At 43.0% G+C, this 23366-nt stretch overlaps 1 protein-coding gene across 4 annotated transcripts in view; it reads right to left on the bottom strand.

Annotated features, from left to right (window-relative positions):
* The window catches only part of MGAM (maltase-glucoamylase), a 96080-nt gene extending 78494 nt beyond the window's left edge, over positions 1-17586 (bottom strand). Inside the window, exons 1-2 of one of the 4 annotated variants that reach the window (XM_059172074.1) lie at positions 17552-17586; positions 17312-17379 (exon numbers count right to left, since the gene is read on the bottom strand). Coding sequence is in view for 1 of the 4 variants with exons in the window: in XM_059172072.1 (XP_059028055.1) it covers positions 12428-12445 (18 nt within the window). In the remaining 3 variants the exon portion in view is untranslated. Of the gene's footprint in view, positions 1-12427; positions 12520-13338; positions 13451-17311; positions 17380-17551 lie in introns of those variants that run through there. The other 3 variants (XM_059172073.1, XM_059172075.1, XM_059172072.1) reach the window with 3 other exon arrangements.
* Between the last annotated feature and the right edge of the window lie 5780 nt (positions 17587-23366).

The raw sequence follows: 23366 nt of genomic DNA, 5'->3' as shown, positions 1-23366 counted from the left end.
CCCCAGAAGATCAACAAGAAATCCAGCCGAGACCAAGTTCACCTACCAAGGAGTGCGGTTTCAATACCAAGGAGAGCAGCAGAATTCCAGAGGAGGAGAAAGCCAAGCACGGAACTCATGGCTTTTTTCCTGTGATTTTTTTTAGTCTTGCAGTTAATTTAATTTTTTCTTTTTCATTTTTTTTTTTTTCTCGCCTTCGGGTAAAATTTTTTTTTTTTTTAACTGTTACCTTTTTCTTTTTTAACGATTTTTTACTAGTTTATCTAATATATATATTTTTTTTTTTACATTTTTCTTAGGTGTTTTCTTTTTTTAAAAAAATTCTTTTCTTTTCTTTTCTTTTCTTTTTTTTTTTCTTTTTTCTTTCTTCCTTTTTGAACCTCTTTTTATCCCCTTTCTCCCCACTCACGATTTTGGATCTCTTCTAATTTGGCTAAAGCATATTTTCCTGGGGTTGTTGCCACCCTTTTAGTATTTTACTTGCCCCTTCATTTACTCTTATCTGGACAAAATGACAAGACGTAAAAATTCACCACAAAAAAAAGAACAAGAGGCAGTACCGAAGGCTAGGGACCTAATCAATACAGACATCGGTAATATGTCAGATCTAGAATTCAGAATGACAATTCTCAAGGTTCTAGCCGGGCTCGAAAAAGGCATGGAAGATATTAGAGAAACCCTCTCGAGAGATATAAAAGCCCTTTCTGGAGAAATAAAAGAACTAAAATCTAACCAAGTTGAAATCAAAAAAGCTATTAATGAGGTGCAATCAAAAATGGAGGCTCTCACTGCTAGGATAAATGAGGCAGAAGAAAGAATTAGTGATATAGAAGACCAAATGACAGAGAATAAAGAAGCTGATCAAAAGAGGGACAAACAGCTACTGGACCACGAGGGGAGAATTCGAGAAATAAGTGACACCATAAGACGAAACAACATTAGAATAATTGGGATTCCAGAAGAAGAAGAAAGTGAGAGGGGAGCAGAAGGTATACTGGAGAGAATTATTGGGGAGAATTTCCCCAATATGGCAAAGGGAACGAGCATCAAAATTCAGGAGGTTCAGAGAATGCCCCTCAAAATCAATAAGAATAGGCCCACACCCCGTCACCTAATAGTAAAATTTACAAGTCTCAATGACAAAGAGAAAATCCTGAAAGCAGCCCGGGAAAAGAAGTCTGTAACATACAATGGTAAAAATATTAGATTGGCAGCTGACTTATCCACAGAGACCTGGCAGGCCAGAAAGAGCTGGCATGATATTTTCAGAGCACTAAATGAGAAAAACATGCAGCCAAGAATACTATATCCAGCTAGGCTATCATTGAAAATAGAAGGAGAGATTAAAAGCTTCCAGGACAAACAACAACTGAAAGAATTTGCAAATACCAAACCAGCTCTACAGGAAATATTGAAAGGGGTCCTCTAAGCAAAGAGAGAGCCTACAAGTGGTAGATCAGAAAGGAACAGAGACCATATACAGTAACAGTCACCTTACAGGCAATACAATGGCACTAAATTCATATCTCTCAATAGTTACCCTGAATGTGAATGGGCTAAATGCCCCTGTCAAAAGACACAGGGTATCAGAATGGATAAAAAAACAAAACCCATCTATATGTTGCCTCCAAGAAACACATTTTAAGCCCGAAGACACCTCCAGATTTAAAGTGAGGGGGTGGAAAAGAATTTACCATGCTAATGGACATCAGAAGAAAGCAGGAGTGGCAATCCTTATATCAGATCAATTAGATTTTAAGCCAAAGACTATAATAAGAGATGAGGAAGGACACTATATCATACTCAAAGGGTCTGTCCAACAAGAAGATTTAACAATTTTAAATATCTATGCCCCCAATGTGGGAGCAGCCAACTATATAAACCAATTAATAACAAAATCAAAGAAACACATCAACAATAATACAATAATAGTAGGGGACTTTAACACTCCCCTCACTGAAATGGACAGGTCATCCAAGCAAAAGATCAGCAAGGAAATAAAGGCCTTAAATGACACACTGGACCAGATGGACATCACAGATATATTCAGAACATTTCATCCCAAAGCAACAGAATACACATTCTTCTCTAGTGCACATGGAACATTCTCCAGAATAGATCACATCCTCGGTCCTAAATCAGGACTCAACCGGTATCAAAAGATTGGGATCATTCCCTGCATATTTTCAGACCACAATGCTCTAAAGCTAGAACTCAACCACAAAAGGAAGTTTGGAAAGAACCCAAATACATGGAGACTAAACAGTATCCTTCTAAAGAATGAATGGGTCAACCGGGAAATTAAAGAAGAATTGAAAAAAATCATGGAAACAAATGATAATGAAAATACAACGGTTCAAAATCTGTGGGACACAACAAAGGCAGTCCTGAGAGGAAAATATATAGCGGTACAAGCCTTTCTCAAGAAACAAGAAAGGTCTCAGGTACACAACCTAACCCTACACCTAAAGGAGCTGGAGAAAGAACAAGAAAGAAACCCTAAGCCCAGCAGGAGAAGAGAAATCATAAAGATCAGAGCAGAAATCAATGAAATAGAAACCAAAAAAACAATAGAACAAATCAACGAAACTAGGAGCTGGTTCTTTGAAAGAATTAATAAAATTGATAAACCCCTGGCCCGACTTATCAAAAAGAAAAGAGAAAGGACCCAAATAAATAAAATCATGAATGAAAGAGGAGAGATCACAACTAACACCAAGGAAATACAAACTATTATAAGAACATACTATGAGCAACTCTACGGCAATAAATTTGACAATCTGGAAGAAATGGATGCATTCCTAGAAACATATAAACTACCACAACTGAACCATGAAGAAATAGAAAGCCTGAACAGACCCATAACCAGTAAGGAGATTGAAACAGTCATTAAAAATCTCCAAACAAACAAAAGCCCAGGGCCAGACGGCTTCCCGGGGGAATTCTACCAAACATTTAAAGAAGAACTAATTCCTATTCTCCTGAAACTGTTCCAAAAAATAGAAATGGAAGGAAAACTTCCAAACTCATTTTATGAGGCCAGCATCACCTTGATCCCAAAACCAGACAAGGATCCCACCAAAAAAGAGAGCTATAGACCGATATCCTTGATGAACACAGATGCGAAAATACTCAACAAAATACTAGCCAATAGGATTCAACAGTAGATTAAAAAGATTATTCACCACGACCAAGTGGGATTTATTCCAGGGCTGCAAGGTTGGTTCAACATCCGCAAATCAGTCAATGTGATACAACACATCAATAAAAGTAAGAACAAGAACCATATGATACTCTCAATAGATGCTGAAAAAGCATTTGACAAAGTACAACATCCCTTCCTGATCAAAACTCTTCAAAGTGTAGGGATAGAGGGCACATACCTCAATATCATCAAAGCCATCTATGAAAAACCCACCGCAAATATCATTCTCAATGGAGAAAAACTGAAAGCTTTTCCGCTAAGGTCAGGAACACAGCAGGGATGTCCATTATCACCACTGCTATTCAACATCGTACTAGAGGTCCTAGCCTCAGCAATCAGACAACAAAAGGAAATTAAAGGCATCCAAATCGGCAAAGAAGAAGTCAAATTATCACTCTTCGCAGATGATATGATACTATATGTGGAAAACCCAAAAGACTCCACTCCAAAACTGCTAGAACTTATACAGGAATTCAGTAAAGTGTCAGGATATAAAATCAATGCACAGAAATCAGTTGCATTTCTCTACACCAACAGCAAGACAGAAGAAAGAGATATTAAGGAGTCAATCCCATTTACAATTGCATCCAAAACCATAAGATACCTAGGAATAAACCTAACCAAAGAGACACAGAATCTATACTCAGAAAACTATAAAGTACTCATGAAAGAAATTGAGGAAGACACAAAGAAATGGAAAAATGTTCCATGCTCCTGGATTGGAAGAATAAATATTGTGAAAATGTCTATGCTACCTAAAGCAATCTACACATTTAATGCAATTCCTATCAAAGTACCATCCATCTTTTTCAAAGAAATGGAACAAATAATGCTAAAATTTATATGGAACCAGAAAAGACCTCGAATAGCCAAAGGGATATTGAAAAAGAAAGCCAACGTTGGTGGCATCACAATTCCGGACTTCAAGCTCTATTACAAAGCTGTCATCATCAAGACAGCATGGTACTGGCACAAAAACAGACACATAGATCAATGGAACAGAATAGAGAGCCCAGAAATAGACCCTCAACTTTATGGTCAACTAATCTTCGACAAAGCAGGAAAGAATGTCCAATGGAAAAAAGACAGCCTTTTCAATAAATGGTGCTGGGAAAATTGGACAGCCACATGCAGACAAATGAAATTGGACCATTTCCTTACACCACACACAAAAATAGACTCAAAATGGATGAAGGACCTCAATGTACGAAAGGAATCCATCAAAATCCTTGAGGAGAACACGGGCAGCAACCTCTTCGACCTCTGCCGCAGCAACATCTTCCTAGGAACAACGCAAAAGGCAAGGGAAGCAAGGGAAAAAATGAACTACTGGGATTTCATCAAGATCAAAAGCTTTTGCACAGCAAAGGAAACAGTTAACAAAATCAAAAGACAACTGACAGAATGGGAGAAGATATTTGCAAACGACATATCAGATAAAGGACTAGTGTCCAGAATCTATAAAGAACTTAGCAAACTCAACACCCAAAGAACAAATAATCCAATCAAGAAATGGGCAGAAGACATGAACAGACATTTCTGCAAAGAAGACATCCAGATGGCCAACAGACACATGAAAAAGTGCTCCATATCACTCGGCATCAGGGAAATACAAATCAAAACCACAATGAGATATCACCTCACACCAGTCAGAATGGCTAAAATAAACAAGTCAGGAAATGACAGAAGCTGGCGAGGATGCGGAGAAAGGGGAACCCTCCTACACTGTTGGTGGGAATGCAAGCTGGTGCAGCCACTCTGGAAAACAGCATGGAGGTTCCTCAAAATGTTGAAAATAGAACTGCCCTATGACCCAGCAATTGCACTATTGGGTATTTACCCTAAAGATACAAATGTAGTGATCCAAAGGGACACATGCACCCGAATGTTTATAGCAGCAATGTCCACAATAGCCAAACTATGGAAAGAACCTAGATGTCCATCAACAGATGAATGGATCAAGAAGATGTGGTATATATACACAATGGAATACTATGGAGCCATCAAAAGAAATGAAATCTTGCCATTTGCAACAACGTGGATGGAACTAGAGCGTATCATGCTTAGCGAAATAAGTCAAGCAGAGAAAGACAACTATCATATGATCTCCCTGATATGAGGAAGTGGTGATGCAACATGGAGGCTTAAGTGGGTAGAAGAATAAATGAAACAAGATGGGATTGGGAGGGAGACAAACCATAAGTGACTCTTAATCTCACAAAACAAACTGAGGGTTGCCGGGGGGAGGGGGTTGGGGAGAAGGGGGTGGGATTATGGACATTGGGAAGGGTATGTGATTTGGTGAGTGCTGTGAAGTGTGTAAACCTGGTGATTCACAGACCTGGGGATAAAAATATATGTTTATAAAAAATAAAAAATTAAAAAAAAAAAATTAGGCCTGCTTCTTCCTTTTTATTTCCTTCCGAAGTATGTACTTGTAGAATCTGCATAATCAATACTTATTGATTGATAGTATTTTACTCCCTGGATGATCACTGTGCTAAAATTTTCATTAGTAATTTCCTGCTTCATCTTACCCCCCCCAACAAGTTCTCCTTCTCAGAACAGAGAGCCTTGCTTAATAGGGGGGGAAAAATTTAAAAAAAAAAGACCTGCACTTGACTCCTTATCCTATCATTTCTTGCTGTGGTAGCCAAAAGAATTTTCCTAATACTCATGAGTCTTGGTTTTCTTATCTGTAAAAATGAAACTAACAATATCTATTATATTACCCATCATCACCTTCTTATTGTGAAAATCAAATAAAAACACAATTTTTTAAAGATTTATTTATTTACTTGAGAGACAGAGCACACACACACAGAAGCAAGTGGCTAAAGGGGCTGAGGGAGAGGAAAAGGGAGAGAAGCCGCCTTCCAGCTGAGTGCAGAGACCAACACGGGGCTCAGTCTCAGGACCCCAAGATCATGATCTGAGCTGACATCAGACTCAGACGCTCAACCAACTGAGCCACCCAGGCGCCCCTCAAATAAAAATACTTTAAATTACAAAGCATTACATGCCATGTTTTCATTTGCCTTAAAAAAGATAGCCGTGGGGCGCCTGGGTGGCTCAGTGGGTTAAGCCGCTGCCTTCGGATCAGGTCATGATCTCAGCGTCCTGGGATCGAGTCCCGCATCGGGCTCTCTGCTCAGCAGGGAGCCTGCTTGCCTTTCTCTCTCTCTCTCTCTCTGCCTGCCTCTCTGTCTACTTGTAATCTCTCTCTGTCAAATAAATAAATAAAATCTTTAAAAAAAAAAAAAAAAGATAGCCGTGGGTACTAAGTAAGAAGCAGCATGTCCCTAAGAACCATGTCCAACCCACTTTCAGAGACTGGGGCACCGTTCAGTGTTTCATGAGGTGGTAGATGCACATTCCTGACTGCTGCCCCTTTGAACCTTTTCTGATCTACTCTCCAATCTGCTGAGTGTTGCCCCTGTGAACATTTTCTGATCTACCCTGCAGTCTGTTGAGTGCTTTACAGCCATATGTTAGGTGAGTCGCAAATTACCTGAGACGCAGAAGCAGAAAGGCAGGAAGAAACAGTGGGAGCCAGAGCTGGAGCTTGCCCATTCAAGACCCACTTTTTGCCCCAGCATCCACTGCTCCTCTCCCAGGCTGCCTTGTAAATCACACCAGCTTTTCTCAAAAGGCACATCCCCACCCATCTTCCCTCAGGCCCTAATTTAAAGCTCCCAGCTTGGGAATCTTGAACTTACTGTTTGATACAGCCTTGGAGCCTTGCTCTCCACCCAATCATTGTGTCCTCATGCAAGCTCCATATTCTCCTCAGTCCTTCACCCAAAGATGAAATGACAAGAGGATCTGCTTCCTACACACTAATGAGAAATTGCTCTTTGTCAACATAATACCCTTCTTTTTTTTTTTTTTTTTTTTTAAGATATATGTATTAAGAGAGAGAAACAGAGAGGGAGGGAGGGCAGAAAATCTCAGGCAGACCCCACGTTGAGTGAGGAACCCCAGACACAGGGCTCCATCCCATGACCCTGAGATCATGACCTAAACCGAAATCAAGCATCAGATGCTCAGGGAGCCTCGGTGGTTCAGATGCTTAAGCATCTGCCTTTGACTCAGGTCATGATCCCAAGGGCCTGGGATGGAGCCCATGTCAGGCTTCCTGCTCAGTGCAGAGCCTGCTTATCCCTCTCCCTCTGCCTGTGCTCTCTGACTCTCTCTACCTCTCTGTCAAATCAATAAAATCTTAAAAGAAAACAAAAATACTCAGACACTCAACTAACTGAGTCACCCAGGTGCCCTGACATAAGGCTCTCTTACTTTGTGAAAGGAAATGTGGCTCTACCTCTCCCTACAAGGATCCTCTTGTTGGTTTTTTTTTTTTTTTTAACATGTTCTTTCTTTTTTTCTTAATTTTATTTTATTTTTTCAGTATTCCAAGATTCATTATTTATGCACCATACCCAGTGCTCTATGCAATACCCACCCTCCTTTTTTTTTTTTTTTTTTTAAGATTTTATTTATTTATCTGTCAGAGTGAGCACAGGCAGACAGAGTGGCAGGCAGAGGCAGATAGAGAAGCAGGCTCCCGCTGAGCAAGGAGCTCAAGATCCCAAGACACCGGGATCATGACCTGAGCTGAAGGCAGTGGCCCAGCCAACTGAGCCACCCAGGCGTCCCAACACCCTCCTTAATACCCACCACCAGGCTCACCAATCCTCCTCCCCTCCAAAACCCCACACCAGTTAGAATAGCCAAAATTAACAGGACAGGAAATAAATATTGGAGAGGATGTGGAGAAAGGGGAACCCCCTTCGTTTTTCTAAAATACCTTACCGAACTCCAATCTGTCCTATCCCTAATACTTCACTCCCAAAGGCTTGATAAAGTATCCCATAATATTAATCTTATATCTAAAATTCCATAAAGATTAAGAACCTCCCATGCCTGATAGAATGAAGTTAGCTAATGAGGTAAAAAGTGATCTCATGCTCACTGGCAAGGACAGGAGTTACCAGAGTGGTCATGTCTAAGTCGTCATGTTTCCTTCTCTTTCACTGTTGCTAGTAATTATGAGATAAGAGATTGTTTGTTTTAAATTTCTCCAATGTTTATAAAAACACACTGTGTGAGCGACTATGAAATAAAAGGTACCCACACTTTGTTCCCACAGTCAAATGTAAACACCATATGCTTAATGAAGAGTTGGCCAAAACCATTAAAACTTTGTATGCTCTCAATCTGGAATTCCATTTATAGAGATTTAGCCCACAAATATGTTTGCACGTGGATATACAGATAAAGGTTTTTCATTGTGGCATGACGTGAAATGTACACAACAGCAAAACACTGAGAATAGTGTAAATATCCAGAGAGAGGACTGAGTAAAATGTGCAATAAAATAAAATTCATTATTACTCAAAATTATGATGTGGTGGTTTACAAAAAAAGTCCACAAATCTTTTGATACTCCCCCAACCAGAGGTGGACAAGTGACCCAACCCTCCCTTCTTGAGAGTAGGCTGGACTCGGGGACTCACTTCCAACAATAGAATATGCTGGAGCATGACCCCCAAAATGAGGTCATAAAAGGCAGGACAACTTCTTCCTTTCTTTGCTCTTGGATCACTTCCTTGCTCTTTTTCTTGGTTCCCTTCGTGGAGAAGCCAGCTGCCATGTCCTAGCAATACTCCAGCAGGCCTATGGAAAGGACCAAAAACCTGCGAGTAACTAGGCCTTTAGCCAACAGCCAGGTGAGGGCACCACCTCAGAAGTGGGTCCTCCAGCACCAGTCGAGTCTTCACATGACTCCAGCCCCTCGCAACATCTTGGTTGTGAGGTCAGGAGAGACCCTGATGCAGTATCACCTAGCTCAGCTGCTCCAGCATTTCTAATGTATAAAAACTGTGACCTAAAAAATAGCTATTGTTTCAAGCTGTGAATAGTCAGGGTAATCTGTTATGCATTAAGAGATAATTAATACATGTGGGTAAATTAGACTTCTGAATGTCATTTGCATTTTAAAAAATCTTTTGCCTCTTATCAAAGTCTTTTGTTTCATTTATTCAGATATAGTTACCTGCTCTCTGGAAAAATAACAATTATTTCCTAGCTATAGAAGAGAAACATTTCCATAACCCTTAAGAAAAAACAAAAACAAAACCTCTCATCACAGGGATCTTGATGGTGAAACCTACAGTCTCATTTCAGAATGCAACTTAGGAAGACGAAATCAGGAAAGATGGCAAAAAGCAAATACAAACAATTTCAATTGCTTTTAAAAGAAAGAACATTTTTGGGCGCCTGGGTGGCTCAGTGGGTTAAGCCTCTGCCTTCAGCTCAGGTCGTGATCTCAGGGTCCTGGGATCAAGTCCCTCGTGGGGCTCTCTGCTCAGCAGGGAGCCTGCTTCCCCACCCCCTTCTCTCTTTCTGTGCCTGCCTCTCTGCCTACTTGTGATGGCTGTCTGTCAAATAAATAAATAAAATCTTAAAAAAAAAATTTTAACAAACTGCTACTTTGAATATTCTATTTCATATGATAAAAATTGTGCCATCTGATAATAATACTAAAAATGCTTAATGATGAGTGAGTGAATATGCTAAGAGGTTACATAATTTGTTGCATACAGTCCTCATGACAACCCAACGTGACTTACTGCTACAACCTCACTTTCAGATGAGGAAATTAAAATTTCAGCAAGGTCAAAAAAACTTGCCTAGTGTCACATAGCTGATAAGAAGAAAAGCCACAATTTCTTCACCTGGCCTCTGGACTCCGTAGCCAAAACTTTCAACCATGACTCTCTATTCTAAGTTATTATGTCCCATTTTGCACAGCAGCTTAGGCTTTTCGTGAGACTGTGGTTTTATCAGACAGTATCTAGGTCATTAACCAAGTACTCAGAACGTGCGTGTACACAGCTAAGCACTTAGCTGCTTTATTTCCATGAGTCCTCACAACCACCCTGTGAGGAGGGACTGTTACTACCTCCCTTGCACAAACAGTTAAGTGGGCCCAACTGAAGCTGGGGTGCCCACGGTCCAGAGCTCAGAGCCAAGTTTCCAACTGGGCACTGGGAATCCAAACTCAGTTTCCACACTGTGATGTAGAAGCTTCTCTACTTATGAATAATTAAAACTGCTAGATGAAGTCGAGGTAGGATGTATGGGAGATGCCTGTGTCCTTCCAGAGACAACCATAGGGCTTGAAGGCTTCTGGAAAGAAGGCGAAACAAATATTCAGCAACGGTTTAATCCCCACGGCCCCTGGGGGATTCAAAAGTACTTCGATAGGCATCCGTAGACGTCAGCTCATTTTCAGTTTATGGGCCACAGGACTGTGTTAAATTCTCTGAGACCAAGGGGAGTGAGCTGCCAAGCAGACTTTCCGTGTTTATTCATCATCCAGTTATCAGGGCTCTGTCTTTGGGCAGAGTAATGAATAAACTGTATAAACTGTAATCAGTTTATTTATTACTCATCATTTATTACTCATCAATTATGAATTAAGCTCCCACAATGTGCCAAGCGCTCTTCCAGGAGCTGGTTCTACAACAAACGAAACATAAAAATTCTTACCCTCGTGGGACTTCTATCCTTGTTGTTAGAAAAAAGACACAATAAACAAAATAAGTACATATATATGGCAAGTACTATGGGAAAAAAAATAAAATGGGGTGGGGGGGTGAGGCATGTGGGGATGAAGGGAGCACTTTCAATTAGACTGGTCGGAGCAAAGCTCGCTTGGAAGGTTCAAATCATTTCTGTACATAAACTGTGCTGACTCCAACAGTATTCATATACATTAAAATGGTTACATGAATAGTTGCCAAAGGGCATTTTCCTGGTACTGTTACAACTGTTTAGGCAAAGTAGATAGGTAAATCAGGTAGCACCCCAAACTATTGAAATAGCTATCTGAATTAATCTGGAAAAACTGGATAACCAATTGTCATATTTTTCTAAATACAATGTATTTGCATAGGATCATATGATCAGTGCCTGACTTGTGTATGAAGATCTAAGACTTTCTTCTAAAAATCCTTTGATAACACAAGGCAAGAGAACTAGTGAGAAGAAAGAGTTAGTTTCACAGAGATGGGGAATAACTTGCAAAAAGGAGCCCAGCAAGTCATGGCTACTCCTCAGAAATCCTGGGCCAAACTTCTCGGGGTAGTTCATGGTCTCCCAGCTCCCGTCTAACCCTTCCAGGCCTCGCTTCCCCCCCCCCCCCGAACCACAAAGGGATCATCTCTAGAAGACAGCTGCGGACGACTGTGACCCCAAACCAGGGCTATCTTCCTCATCACCTTATCACTTTGTTGATCAGCCTCAGCAAAAGCTTATCTTCTTCATCCCCTTCTGCAGCTCACTCCCAAAAACTTGAAATGGGAAAATTTCTTCTTCTGAGTCCATCTACTCATGAGTATTCCATGCTTATGGAGCAGTTGGTCAAGTAACTTTATCAGCTCATTGAAACGCATTTGTGAGGGAATGGCTCACAACAAAAAATCACAGACATTGTGTGTAAGTGTGAGGGAAATCCTGATGAGCTATCTTAAAACTGGAGTCCAGGATGGTGCTGCTGCCCCTCGGAACAATTTGTTACTTAAACTGTTAACCCCTGGAGGATTTTACTAGTTGCCAAGCACATTTAGACAGGGCCTTCAGAAACACATATACTGGCAATAGGTCTTTGGGGAGAAGGACGGTGTACGACCGTGAAGCCGGGCCGCTGGGGGTGCCCGGCTCGCTCAGGGCGGATCGCCGCCTGCTTCAGGGAAGCCGAGCACCCGGGACGCCCGGTCAGCCCAGGGTGGCACGAAAACCGCCGCCCGCTTCTCTTATCCCTGATCACTCGTTCCTCTTCCCCAAAGCGCCCGTTGTTAGTTAGAGGAGTCCTCTGAATGTGCCTGTTTAACTATAAACTTTTTCCTTGCTTGCTTGCCCTCAGGACCTGCCTAACGTTTGACCTTCATCAGTCCTTCTGTTGCCTATTGTTTTCTATCCAATAAAAGGGAGACTGTGGAGTTGCTCCTGGCAGCCGTCCTTTTCGAGTGCTGTCCCCTGCTCCCAGTCTCTTGCAGCTGACTTGTTTGTGCCTAATTCTTCTCTCGTCGCCGACTGGAAGCGGCGGGATAGACTGTCCTTCCACTTCACCTGGTCCCCAATCCACTTTGGCCCAGCACGACAGACCAAAGACCCCTTCCCTCTCGCTCCCTGCCTGCCCAGCACACAGCTACTCACCGTTACGCAACATGACATCAGAGTTGCAATAACCAGCTTGGAGAGCAGGAGGTCCCTTTAGAACAGGAAAGCCACCATTTGGACCCTTGAGCCTATCCTAGTGAGACCATGGCATTGATCCTGGCCTCCTCCTCTTTCCCCAACAGAAACTTCTCCTTCCCACCTCAGTGCCAGGAAATGCCCATTTGTATCTAGCTAGACTTGAGCAACAACTAGCGAGAACCCAGCTTTCCTTAAGTTTTACCAGAGAGGGGCCAGCCACAAGCCACCGCCTCCCCCCTCCCCTGGGCACTTCTGTGCTATTTCACGCATGACCCCCGGTCCAGGTCCTGCACCTTTCCCTGTTCCCAGACTCCACCTGAAAGCTCTCCGATGCCCCCACGGCCCCCAGCACCCAACACGTGCACACACCTGAGACTCTTTCCTAGAATAATTCTTTATTTGCTCACTAAGGTACCCAGTTCTTGGAGCTAGTAATAGATTTCTCAATTTCCTGATCATGATAGATGTTCTAGTTACCCTCCTGCTATCACAATCCCTTGTCCTTTCAGAAGGAACGTCCCCATGGGTTCTACTCTAACCCTACTCTGCCTTGCGCCTCCCACCTCTCCTCTGGATCACAAAGAATTGCTACCCTGATATCAACGCTTTCATCATCCTCTCCCTCACACACACACACACACAGAGGTTTAGCTACAGCAGGGCTTATAGACCCATCCTTGAGTGCATGCACACACACACACACGAGTTGAATCTTGTTTGCTGTGTGTTTTCGTATCATTATGTGTGCTGTTGTTTAGTTTTGTGTTTGGTCAATTACAGGGATGTCCTAACGGAGATCGGCATCCGCCCACACACCCTTGCGCACACACATCCACAGCCGTAAACCGACACATGGTTTACAAACATACCTCACCGTTTCCTGCCGCGGTTCCTGCTCTCACTGGAGGTACTAGGAAGCAAAGCGAGGAAAACAGTCCGCAGAGCGCAGTGACAGCTCTGGCAAGCCTTTGCCGTGTTAAGGTTAATGGGTTTCAAATGCTAATGACTGCCCTGATTTCATCCTCCAGATCATATCTCCTAGTTAATTAGTAATCATGGTCTTCTGGGAACATCCCTAAGAACCTGGAGTAAGAGGTGATCATCCTGACCCCCACTGACCCCTCCAGGTGCTGAATGCACTTTCAGCAGTGATCACACTCAGGTGCCTAGCAAAGGAACACAGACGGACTCAACATGTAGATGATTAAGAGCAAAAAATAAACCATCCCAGACTCCCGTTTGACATTTACTAGCACAATCTGCTGGCTTGTGTTTGAAGGAAATAATTCTGAAAATGTTTTCAGAGCAGTTTTCTTCTTTCTTTGTCTCTAGGAGAGCTGTCCCCAAGCATTTTTGTGTGTGGCAGGGGGGAGACCCTTTGGCAGTCTCGCACTTCCTACGGGCCTCTCCTAGAATTACATTTTTAAATGAATGAGACAAAATACTATGGATACGAAAGACTCTGAAACTAATAATACATTACATGTTAATTAATTGAATTTAAATAAAAATTTTTAAAAATTTTAAAAAGAATACAGAGGAAACTAATTCCAATGAATTATTTACTAGAATATTTTTAATTGCAATATAGTAATGCATGTTTTTCTTTAGTGATGTATTAGCTAACAGATCTAGCAATAGGTCTAACAGCTACTACAATCTCAAAGTAGTAATAAATGGAAATAGTATCTTGAGTTTCTCTTCAAAATATGATACAAATGAAACTATGGCTTCTCTTGGAACCAAATTCATAGGTACTTCTAACACTCCTGAGGTTTGTGATCTCACTTTATACTTAAAAGACAGGCCACGGGGCAGCTGGGTGGCTCCATGGGTTGAAGCCTCTGCCTTCGGCTCAGGTCATGATCCCAGGGTGCTGGGATCAAGCCCCGCATCAGGCTCTCTGCTCAGCGGGGAGCCTGCTTCCTCCTCTCTCTCTCTCTCTGCCTATTTGTGATCTGTCTGTTAAATAAATAAACAAATAAAAGAGGCCACATTTCAGCTGGATTTATGCAAAGAAAAATACATATATATTGTCCCCTGCAAGTTCACTGGCTTTCTGCCTTTCGTGTCTACTTGGGAGCCATGGAGACTGTTCATCCAGTAACGTGATGATGACACCTCCTCCTCCCTATTCCTTAGACATCACCCTTACTTAGACTTTCATGACCCCCGTCCTTGCTTCCAATCCCTGAAAACATAACACTAACCCCTTCCTAAACACAAGTCAGTTCAGCATGTAGGTATATGTGTGATATAAGCAAGTGTTGTTGGAAGAGCAACAGCAGCAACATTTACGGCACGGTTCTTGTGCATTAGGCTAAATGACTCACATGCATGATTCCACTTCCTTCTCATCGCTGCACTGTGAGGCAGCAGCTGTCACTCCAGTTTCACAGACTAGAAACCCTAGACACAAACAGCAACTTGCCTGAATGAAGTTCTGTAATTAGGAAGAGTGAAACCAGAATGCAAACTTGGTCAGTGTGGTCAAACCTGCACTTGGACATGAATGTGAGCAGTGCTTCCATAACCTTACAGCCAAGAGAAGGTAGAAGTCCAGGGACTGCCATACAGAAGACAAGACGGCACTGACTAAGGCAAAGACCACAACTGGGAGGGACAAGAAAGAAACCGAAGGCATGGATAGATGGGAATGAACAGGGAAGAAGGAAAGACATTTTGAGCTGAGGGATCAGCCTACACAAGCCTCAGAGGTTAGAGAGAACGGGACCCGTCTTAGAAACTGCAGTGAAAAGAGAGAGACGGGGAAGACGGTTGTGGGAAAGCCAGGGACACTATTGGCAGAGCACACTGGAGTCCCCTCGTGGAGTCCCACTCTAGCCTGTTACCAACAGGGAACCATCACAGACAAGAAACTGCCCAGAGCAGTCATAAGTGTGAAATCCATTTCTGAGCTCTCTGCCCAGGACTCAAAATGCTGGCTTATCTGTCCCTTTACTACCTTAGTCAGGATATTTGGTCTCCCCACAGCTCCATGCAGAGCAAGCACCTCTCAGTAGGGAATTCTGGACGCTCTACAAGTGGCCTGTCCATTGGAGTGGCACACTGGAGGCCACCCTGAGATCTCCAGGGTCATGCCCTAAAGATCAAGAGAGCAGTGAGTCACCTCGCCAGTACTGATGAGAACATCTGCTGACCTGCCCTAAACAACGCTTCATTCTGGCTTCCATTCTAGACCCCAAAATAGTCACAGCCTGTTCTTCAGGATAAATCTCAAGCTCTTCTTTCTCCTTAAAGCCACTTTACCATTCTTGATCCTACCATACCAATATTTTTTTTTCATCATTCACCAAAAAGCTTAGCCCACTGCTGTTTCTGCATATTTGGTGCAGATTCCACCAGAAATGTCTCTGTCCTCTGTCTTCCTACATGAACCTCGCTCATTGCAAAGCCAAGTTTAAACTCACTTCGCCATGAAATTTCTCTAACTCGATTCATGTGGATGCTTCCCCTTTTCTCAGCTACTAAAGCAACAATACTTTCAAGAAGATAGGGTTCCACTAGATGTATATACCCCAAAGAGTTCCGAGCAGTGCTAGCCACTCATCAAAGTCCCTGCTGGCTGAGTTCCCTCAGAGGCTCCAGCAGAGCCAGACCCAGGTGAGGAGCCCCTTCTAACCGCTGAGCTAAGAGGAGCTGGCTGAGCACCGGCTCAGAGGAGGCTGTCTCCAGCCTCCTAGCACCAAACGCATTGTCATATTTTCACTGATGGGAAGAAAATTCTATAGAACAGAAAATACACACCTGCTTGCACTTTACTGGCAGTAGACTAGGGGTGGATAAGATAATGCTGACAGTGTCCCTGTAGCCTATTAATCTGTAACAGTTGAAAACAATGTTGGAGAGTGAAATAAGTCAAGCAGAGAGAGTCAATTATCATATGGTTTCACTTATTTGTGGAGCACAACAAATAGCATGGAGGACAAGGGGAGATGGAGAGGAGAAGGGAGTTGAGGGAAATTGGAAGGGGAGGTGAACCATGAGAGACTATGGACTCTGAAAAACAATCTGAGGGTTTTGAAGGGGCGGGGGGTGGGAGGTTGGGGGAACCAGGTGGTGGTGGGTATTGGAGAGGGCACGGATTGCATGGACCAAAAACAATGAATACTGTTACGCTGAAAAAATAACAAATAAAAAAATTAAAGAAAAAAAAGAAAAGTCATCTCTTGGAGATGTGTTTTCATGCAAAATCTTCAGATGGTGGTTTAATGACCCCCATCTGGTGTCACAGAAAGAATCCAACTAGCCTGTCCTTGAATATCAGTTTCTGTTTACTTGCTACAGACTTGGGAAGTCATTTAAACTTTCTCAAGTTAGTTGCCTTTTCTATAAATTAAAGATGATGATGTGCACATCAGAATATTATTTTGAGCTTGAGCCACGATGGTAAATGACTGACATCCAGGGTCAGTTTTCCAGTCTCTCCCTAAGTGGTCTTTTCTGAAAATAAAGTCAAGTAAAACCCAGCAAGCAGTGGCACTGGTCTAGATCCTAATAGAACTCTTCCTTCAGTTCATCAACCACCAGGAAGAGCCTCACGGGGCGGGGGACGGAAGCAGTGGGCTCTCTCCTCCACGGACCACTGACAGACAACAGAGACCAGTGCACGTCTGCCACACCAAACTGGTTCCCCAGACCAGTGGGGGAAAGCCAGTCCTGGCTCAGAGTTTTGTTCTGCAAGACGATCCCCACCCCTGCACGCACACAAGCGCACACGCACTCCGAGGCGCTCACACTCACAGGCTACATGCCATCTCCACCCTTCCTATCACAAGTCACCTCTCGTGCTCACCACAACCCACAAACTTTAAGTTGTACCTCCTTCTTATTGCAGCTGAGTTGGTTTTCCTTCTTTTGTTCCAAGTATCAGCTCTTGGCGAGGCTACCTGGAAAGGAGAAAGAGGAGTTGTGTGGGGTAGGAGTAATTTCTCTGCCCAGAAGGGTTCAGAGGAAAGGTGATGGGGAGTATGGGCAACCCGTACTGAGCATTACAGCATTTCCTTCCCTTGGGAAATATCTATTAGTCAGCAGTCTGCTCCTGGCGGGCGTCCTTCCTACCTCTTACCCCTGCAGACAGAAACACGTGCACACACAGGTGTGGGTCCAGGGAGAGAGTTGTCGAGAATAATACATTACCTAGTGTTCACGTGTCAGTCATAAAGCATCAATTGTACCATCCTTGTAGCTCTCAGAGCACTTTAACCTGTACTATTTCTTTAATTGCATGTCATAAAGCAGGTATTTTATCCCCATGTAAAAATGAGGAAACAAACCAAGAAAGATGACTTGCAAAAGGTCCCTTGAATTGTGGCAGAGTGGAGCTCACAGACATTTCAATAGAGCATTCTGGATGTTCACGGAGTCTGAAGTCGGTAAATAATTCAGTAAATACAGAATTTCTCTTCCAGACGAAATAGTCATTCATTCAGTCGGCCAATTCCAAATTCACTCTCTACCATGTCTCCCAAAGTGGACACTCTCAGATCCCATCAGTTACCAACCTCTACCACTCTCACCTTACAGCTAGCCCCTTCTCTTTCAGCCCACATCTGGAACTAGAGAGTCCCATGGGCTCCCCCACAGCTTTCCTGCCCGTGCCTGGAGAACACCTGCCCACTCCTATAAGGGAGTCCAGCAAAGCCCTGACCGACGGGTCCCAGCCGACTGAGCCCATCTCATTCCCTCTGATTCTCTCTCCCAGAGATTAGGATCTGAGACACCGAGTCTGAATCACATTGCACTGGGCGCTGTGTCTGTGTGGTCATGTCATGTTCCTGGGAGAGAAAAATTAAAGTTTTGCTGAACATGCTTGTTTACTGAGATGAGGAGAGAAAAGGCACGTAGGAAGTAGCAGAAATGAGAGACTGCTCAGATCCAAAGAAGGAACAGCAGAGACTCGCTGCCAGTATTTTTCCTGTTTCTGTGAAGACCAAGGTGCAACTGAATGTCATCTGATCCTCTGGCACCTCCACCAAGATACTCTCCCTACTATCACCACCACCACCTCTTCTACTACGAACCAGCGCCGCCGCCGCCACCACCATCATCCTTTCTTCCAGATAGTTTCTGTGCATTTCCATGCCTGGCAACCAGTCTCTGCTACCACAGGCTCTTAGTTTTCTCCCTTTGTTCAAAGTAAGTATCTTCACCAAAAATCTCTAAACACTCCCCTCGAACATATCCTCCTGCTGGGTTTTGCTGGTTTTTACAACCACTTGTAATAATCGTGGGACCTTCAAATCCCCACAGAGTCTCTCTGGATCGTTTGGCATTCCCATAGAAGTGTACTTTTAAGATCGGGATATATGTAACCCAGGGTTATGTGGTGACCTGCTGAGAGGAACACCACACATTTTCTGGGAAATTCCATTTTAGTCTAAGATCATTGGAGAAGGAGTAATTGGGATCAATATTTTGAATGATGAAAAATGTGACGGCATAAAGTAATAGCATGCAAATTTACATGATACTTTTCAACATGAAATACGAAGTTTTACAGAAATTTTCACCTGTGATGAGATGCTAGTGAATGTGCTTCCCCCTTGGCCTCCATCCCAGGACAAAACAAGTGAAAAGAATGCCACAGGAAACATAACAAATAGCATGGAGGACATGGGAGTTAGAGAGAAGGGAGTTGGGGGAAAGTGGAAGGGGAGGTGAATCATGAGAGACTATGGACTCTGAAAAACAATCTGAGGATTTTGAAGGGGCGGGGGGTGGGAAGTCGGGGTACCAGGAGGTGGGTATTATAGAGGGCACGGATTGCATGGAGCACTGAGTGTGGTGCAAAAATAATGAATACTGTTATGCTGAAAATAAAAAATAAATTAAAAAAAAAAGGCACTGACAATACCTTAGAGCCATGCACAGACTCTCTCTCTCACCACTGCCCTCTCTCTGGTGCAGCCTCTCTCCCTATGTGCTTCCCTCTCCATTCCGCTCTTTGGGAATCAGCATGTCCACAGGATCTCCCTGTCTCGGCTGGATATGAACCCTCATGGTGCCAAGGCTGCCCATTGTTGTCCTACTTTATTGTGTCAGAGAAACTGAACAGGACTGGTTCTCATCTAATGTCTTACAGCTCTATCTGGCTTTTACTGAAAACCTCCTCTTTCTTAATTCATTTTAGTGGACAAAATGAAGCCTAAGAAGGGGCCCAGAGATCCCTCTAAAGGAATGCCTTTCCACAGCTCCCTGCTGAAGGAAGTGATCTTATCCTTGAGTCGCCAGATCCCATGCCTTCACCAGGGATAAGCCCCTAATCCCAAGACAGCAAGTCCTTATTTCGACCAGCCTCTTACGAAGAAGCTTGCTGTGTGTTCACAAGACAACTTAGATTCTCTGAGTGTGAGACACAGAGAGAATTTGCAGCAGGATCAGTTAGTAGAAAGAGTAAAATGTACAGAGAGAGAATCCAAAATAAGAGCTGTAGTGAGACAATCTTGAACTTCCTCTCTCTATATCAGTACCACTCTTCCCACATCCTTTTGGCAATCGTGAGTGGACAAAATGGGCTTTAAAATGCAGGAAGTGGAGACATCCTTCCTTTGATCTCTTCTCTTGCACTTCCTGTTCGCTGCCTCTCTCTGACAAACACACCTAGACAGAGGCCGGGCTGCCCTTGCCTCCGTTCCACTTCCGTGCTTAGACAGGAAAATAGATTCCCAGGGCCCTTCTTGTGGGCAAGAGTAATGGTGGCCCACGCCTTTTGACTTAAAACCATAAGGAGATGACCGTTCTCACGGAAGGAGAACCTGGAGCAGAGTAGTTGCTGGTGTGGCTCTAAGTATTCAAAAAATTCAGGGTGAGGCCTTTGCAATCCTCTTGGCTTTTCCCTCATGCTCAGAGCTCCAACTGTAACATTAACGTGCCGGCACAGAAGGAAAAAAAGGCAACAAGCGTCTCTAAAATAGTCTACTTAATAACGTCTCCATGTGTTCCAAATGCTGCTCCTATCTATATGCAAGATAGGAATGCAGTTTATTTTTAGATGGAGTATTGACAACCCAATATCACAGGGGTTCTGCTGGTAATGAAGAGTGTAGGTAATTAGCAATATCCACCATGAGCAGAGCAGCAAGTTGGATATGTGGACGTTGCCTATGTCAATTGTGCGCTCCAAATCAACTTGTACTATACAAATCTCTGCCTTCAGACTCTTCAGGTGCTGGTCTAGCTTTTAATAAACCAATATATACCCTACACCCCCATTCTACTGCTGTTCTCATGTAATAGGGGTGACTGGCAGAGCTGGGATTGGGAGCTCTTGGCTATGTGCCATCTGAAAGTATTAACAAGTCTTATCTTCTTTTTTCGGGGGGGGGTGTATTTTATTTTTTTTTATTAAGTTCTGTTAGCCACACACAGTACATCATTAATTTTTGATGTAGTGTTCCATGATTCACTGTTTGTGTATAACAGCCAGTGATCCATGCCATATGTCCCCTCCTTAATACTTCTTCTTTTTTTTAATATTTTATTTTTACTTATTTGTCAAAGAGAGAGCACACAGGCAGGCAGAGTGGCAGGCAGAGGCAGAGGGAGAAGCGGGCTTCCTGCACAGCAGGGAGCCCGATGTGGGACTCGATCCCAGGACACCAGGATCATGACCCAAGCCAAAGGCAGCCTCCCAACCGACTGAGCCACCCAGGCGCCCCAATACTTGTAATGACAGTCTGAATCTCACTATGTATGAGCCGTCAAGTGAATGGCAATTAAGTCTTCCTGCTAAGATGATGTGGATTCTGAGTAGAGTTCAGTTCATTCCCCAGATTGAGGTGTTGCTACTGCTGGGATCCTGGAAATCCCTAATGCCCTTTTATCTCAGGGGTTAAATGTTAGTGTACGTTCTAGTTCCATCCATGTTGTCGCAAATGGCAAGATTTCATTTCTTTTGATGGCTGCATAGTATTCCATTGTGTATATATACCACAACTTCTTGATCCCTTCATCTGTTGATGGACATCTAGGTTCTTTCCATAGTTTGGCTATTGTGGACATTGCTGCTATAAACATTCGGGTGCATGTGCCCCTTTGGATCACTACGTTTGTATCTTTAGGGTAAATACCCAATAGTGCAATCGCTGGGTCATAGGGCAGTTCTATTTTCAACATTTTGAGGAACCTCCATGCTGTTTTCCAGAGTGGCTACACCAGCTTGCATTCCCACCAACAGTGTAGGAGGGTTCCCCTTTCTCCTCGCATCCTCGCCAGCATCTGTCATTTCCTGACTTGTTTATTTTAGCCATTCTGACTGGTGTGAGGTGATATCTCATTGTGGTTTTGATTTGTATTTCCCTGATGCCGAGTGATATGGAGCACTTTTTCATGTGTCTGTTGGCCATCTGGATGTCTTCTTTGCAGAAATGTCTGTTCATGTCCTCTGCCCATTTCTTGATTGGATTATTTGTTCTTTGGGTGTTGAGTTTGCTAAGTTGCTTAGTGAAATAAGTCAAGCAGAGAAAGACAACTATCATATGATCTCCCTGATATGAGGAAGTGGTGATGCAACATGGGGGCTTAAGTGGGTAGGAGAAGAATAAATGAAACAAGATGGGATTGGGAGGGAGACAAACCATAAGTGACTCTTAATCTCACAAAACAAACTGAGGGTTGCTGGGGGGAGGGGGTTTGGGAGAAGGGGGTGGGATTATGGACATTGGGGAGGGTATGTGCTTTGGTGAGTGCTGTGAAGTGTGTAAACCTGGTGATTCACAGACCTGTACCCCTGGGGATAAAAATATATGTTTATAAAAAATAAAAAATTTAAAAAAAAAGAAAGAAAGAGCCAGATCAGAAAAGCCCAAAAAAAAAAAAAAATGTTTAGTGTACATTGGCATCACTTGAATGGCTTTGTCAAAACACAAACCACTGGGCTCCACCTTCAAAGATTTTGGTTCAATGGTTCTAAGTGAGGCCCAAGAGTTTGCATCTCCCACAAGTTCTCTGCTGAGACTGACCTCCCTGATCTCGTCTAACTTATAATAAACTTGCATTACTGGAGATCTCCCAAATAACTCTTCACTCCTTGCAGCCAAAAGAAGCTACTTAATATATCCTTTGGACTCAGACAGAAGCCCATTGGACCAGATTGAGAACAAGATCTAATGACAAACACCGTATCTGTCAGAACCCTGTCTATGCTCTGGTGGCTCCAGTTGTTACCAGGTCAAATTTCACTGCCTAATTCTTTCTATCTTTATGATGAGTGCTTTCCTAAATGGCTACCCAGCAGGTAATGAGATACTTACAGCCTTTAATCTTTAGCACGGAAAACACATTTGAATTCCAGAAGTGAATTCATCTACATTCAAGTGGGGCCTATGTACTTCATTCATAAGAAAGCCCAAGGGATCATATCACTGCCTTGGATTTAAAGCGAATGACTAAATAAATGAACAAAAATCTAGTTGTATGTCATATACCATGAGGAGCAAAGAATGAATAATATATAATTGCTGCTTTTGAGTAACTCAGTGTAAGTGGGGATACGCACTTGTAAACCAATACGTATTTTGATCGATATGGTAAGTGCTACGATAGTGTTATGGACAAAATCACCATTTTGTAGCAAAGAAGATGTAGGAAGTCTATGGGAAGGAATCAAAGAAGGCCTCAACCCAGATCTACTCAAACAAATTCTGAGGAATTTCACTTATACTTATATTTATACACTGCTAATCGCTATGTTAACCTCCTGGGTAGACAGACATTTTCTTTCAGTCCTCTTAACCAAGCCTACAGAGATCCCTCCACCTCTTTCCCTGCCAGAATAGTGGTTTCCTGAGATACGAACCCACCAGATCCGACTTTTCTACCTTTCCTGAGAATGGGATGATAGTTCATCCCTCCCTCGACCTCGACCTCTACCCTG

This window comes from Mustela lutreola, chromosome 4, assembly GCF_030435805.1.
Source record: "Mustela lutreola isolate mMusLut2 chromosome 4, mMusLut2.pri, whole genome shotgun sequence".
NCBI classification, from domain to species: Eukaryota; Metazoa; Chordata; class Mammalia; order Carnivora; family Mustelidae; genus Mustela; species Mustela lutreola.
Note: the sequence above shows the minus strand (reverse complement) of the source record. Positions and strands in the feature narration are given on the sequence as shown.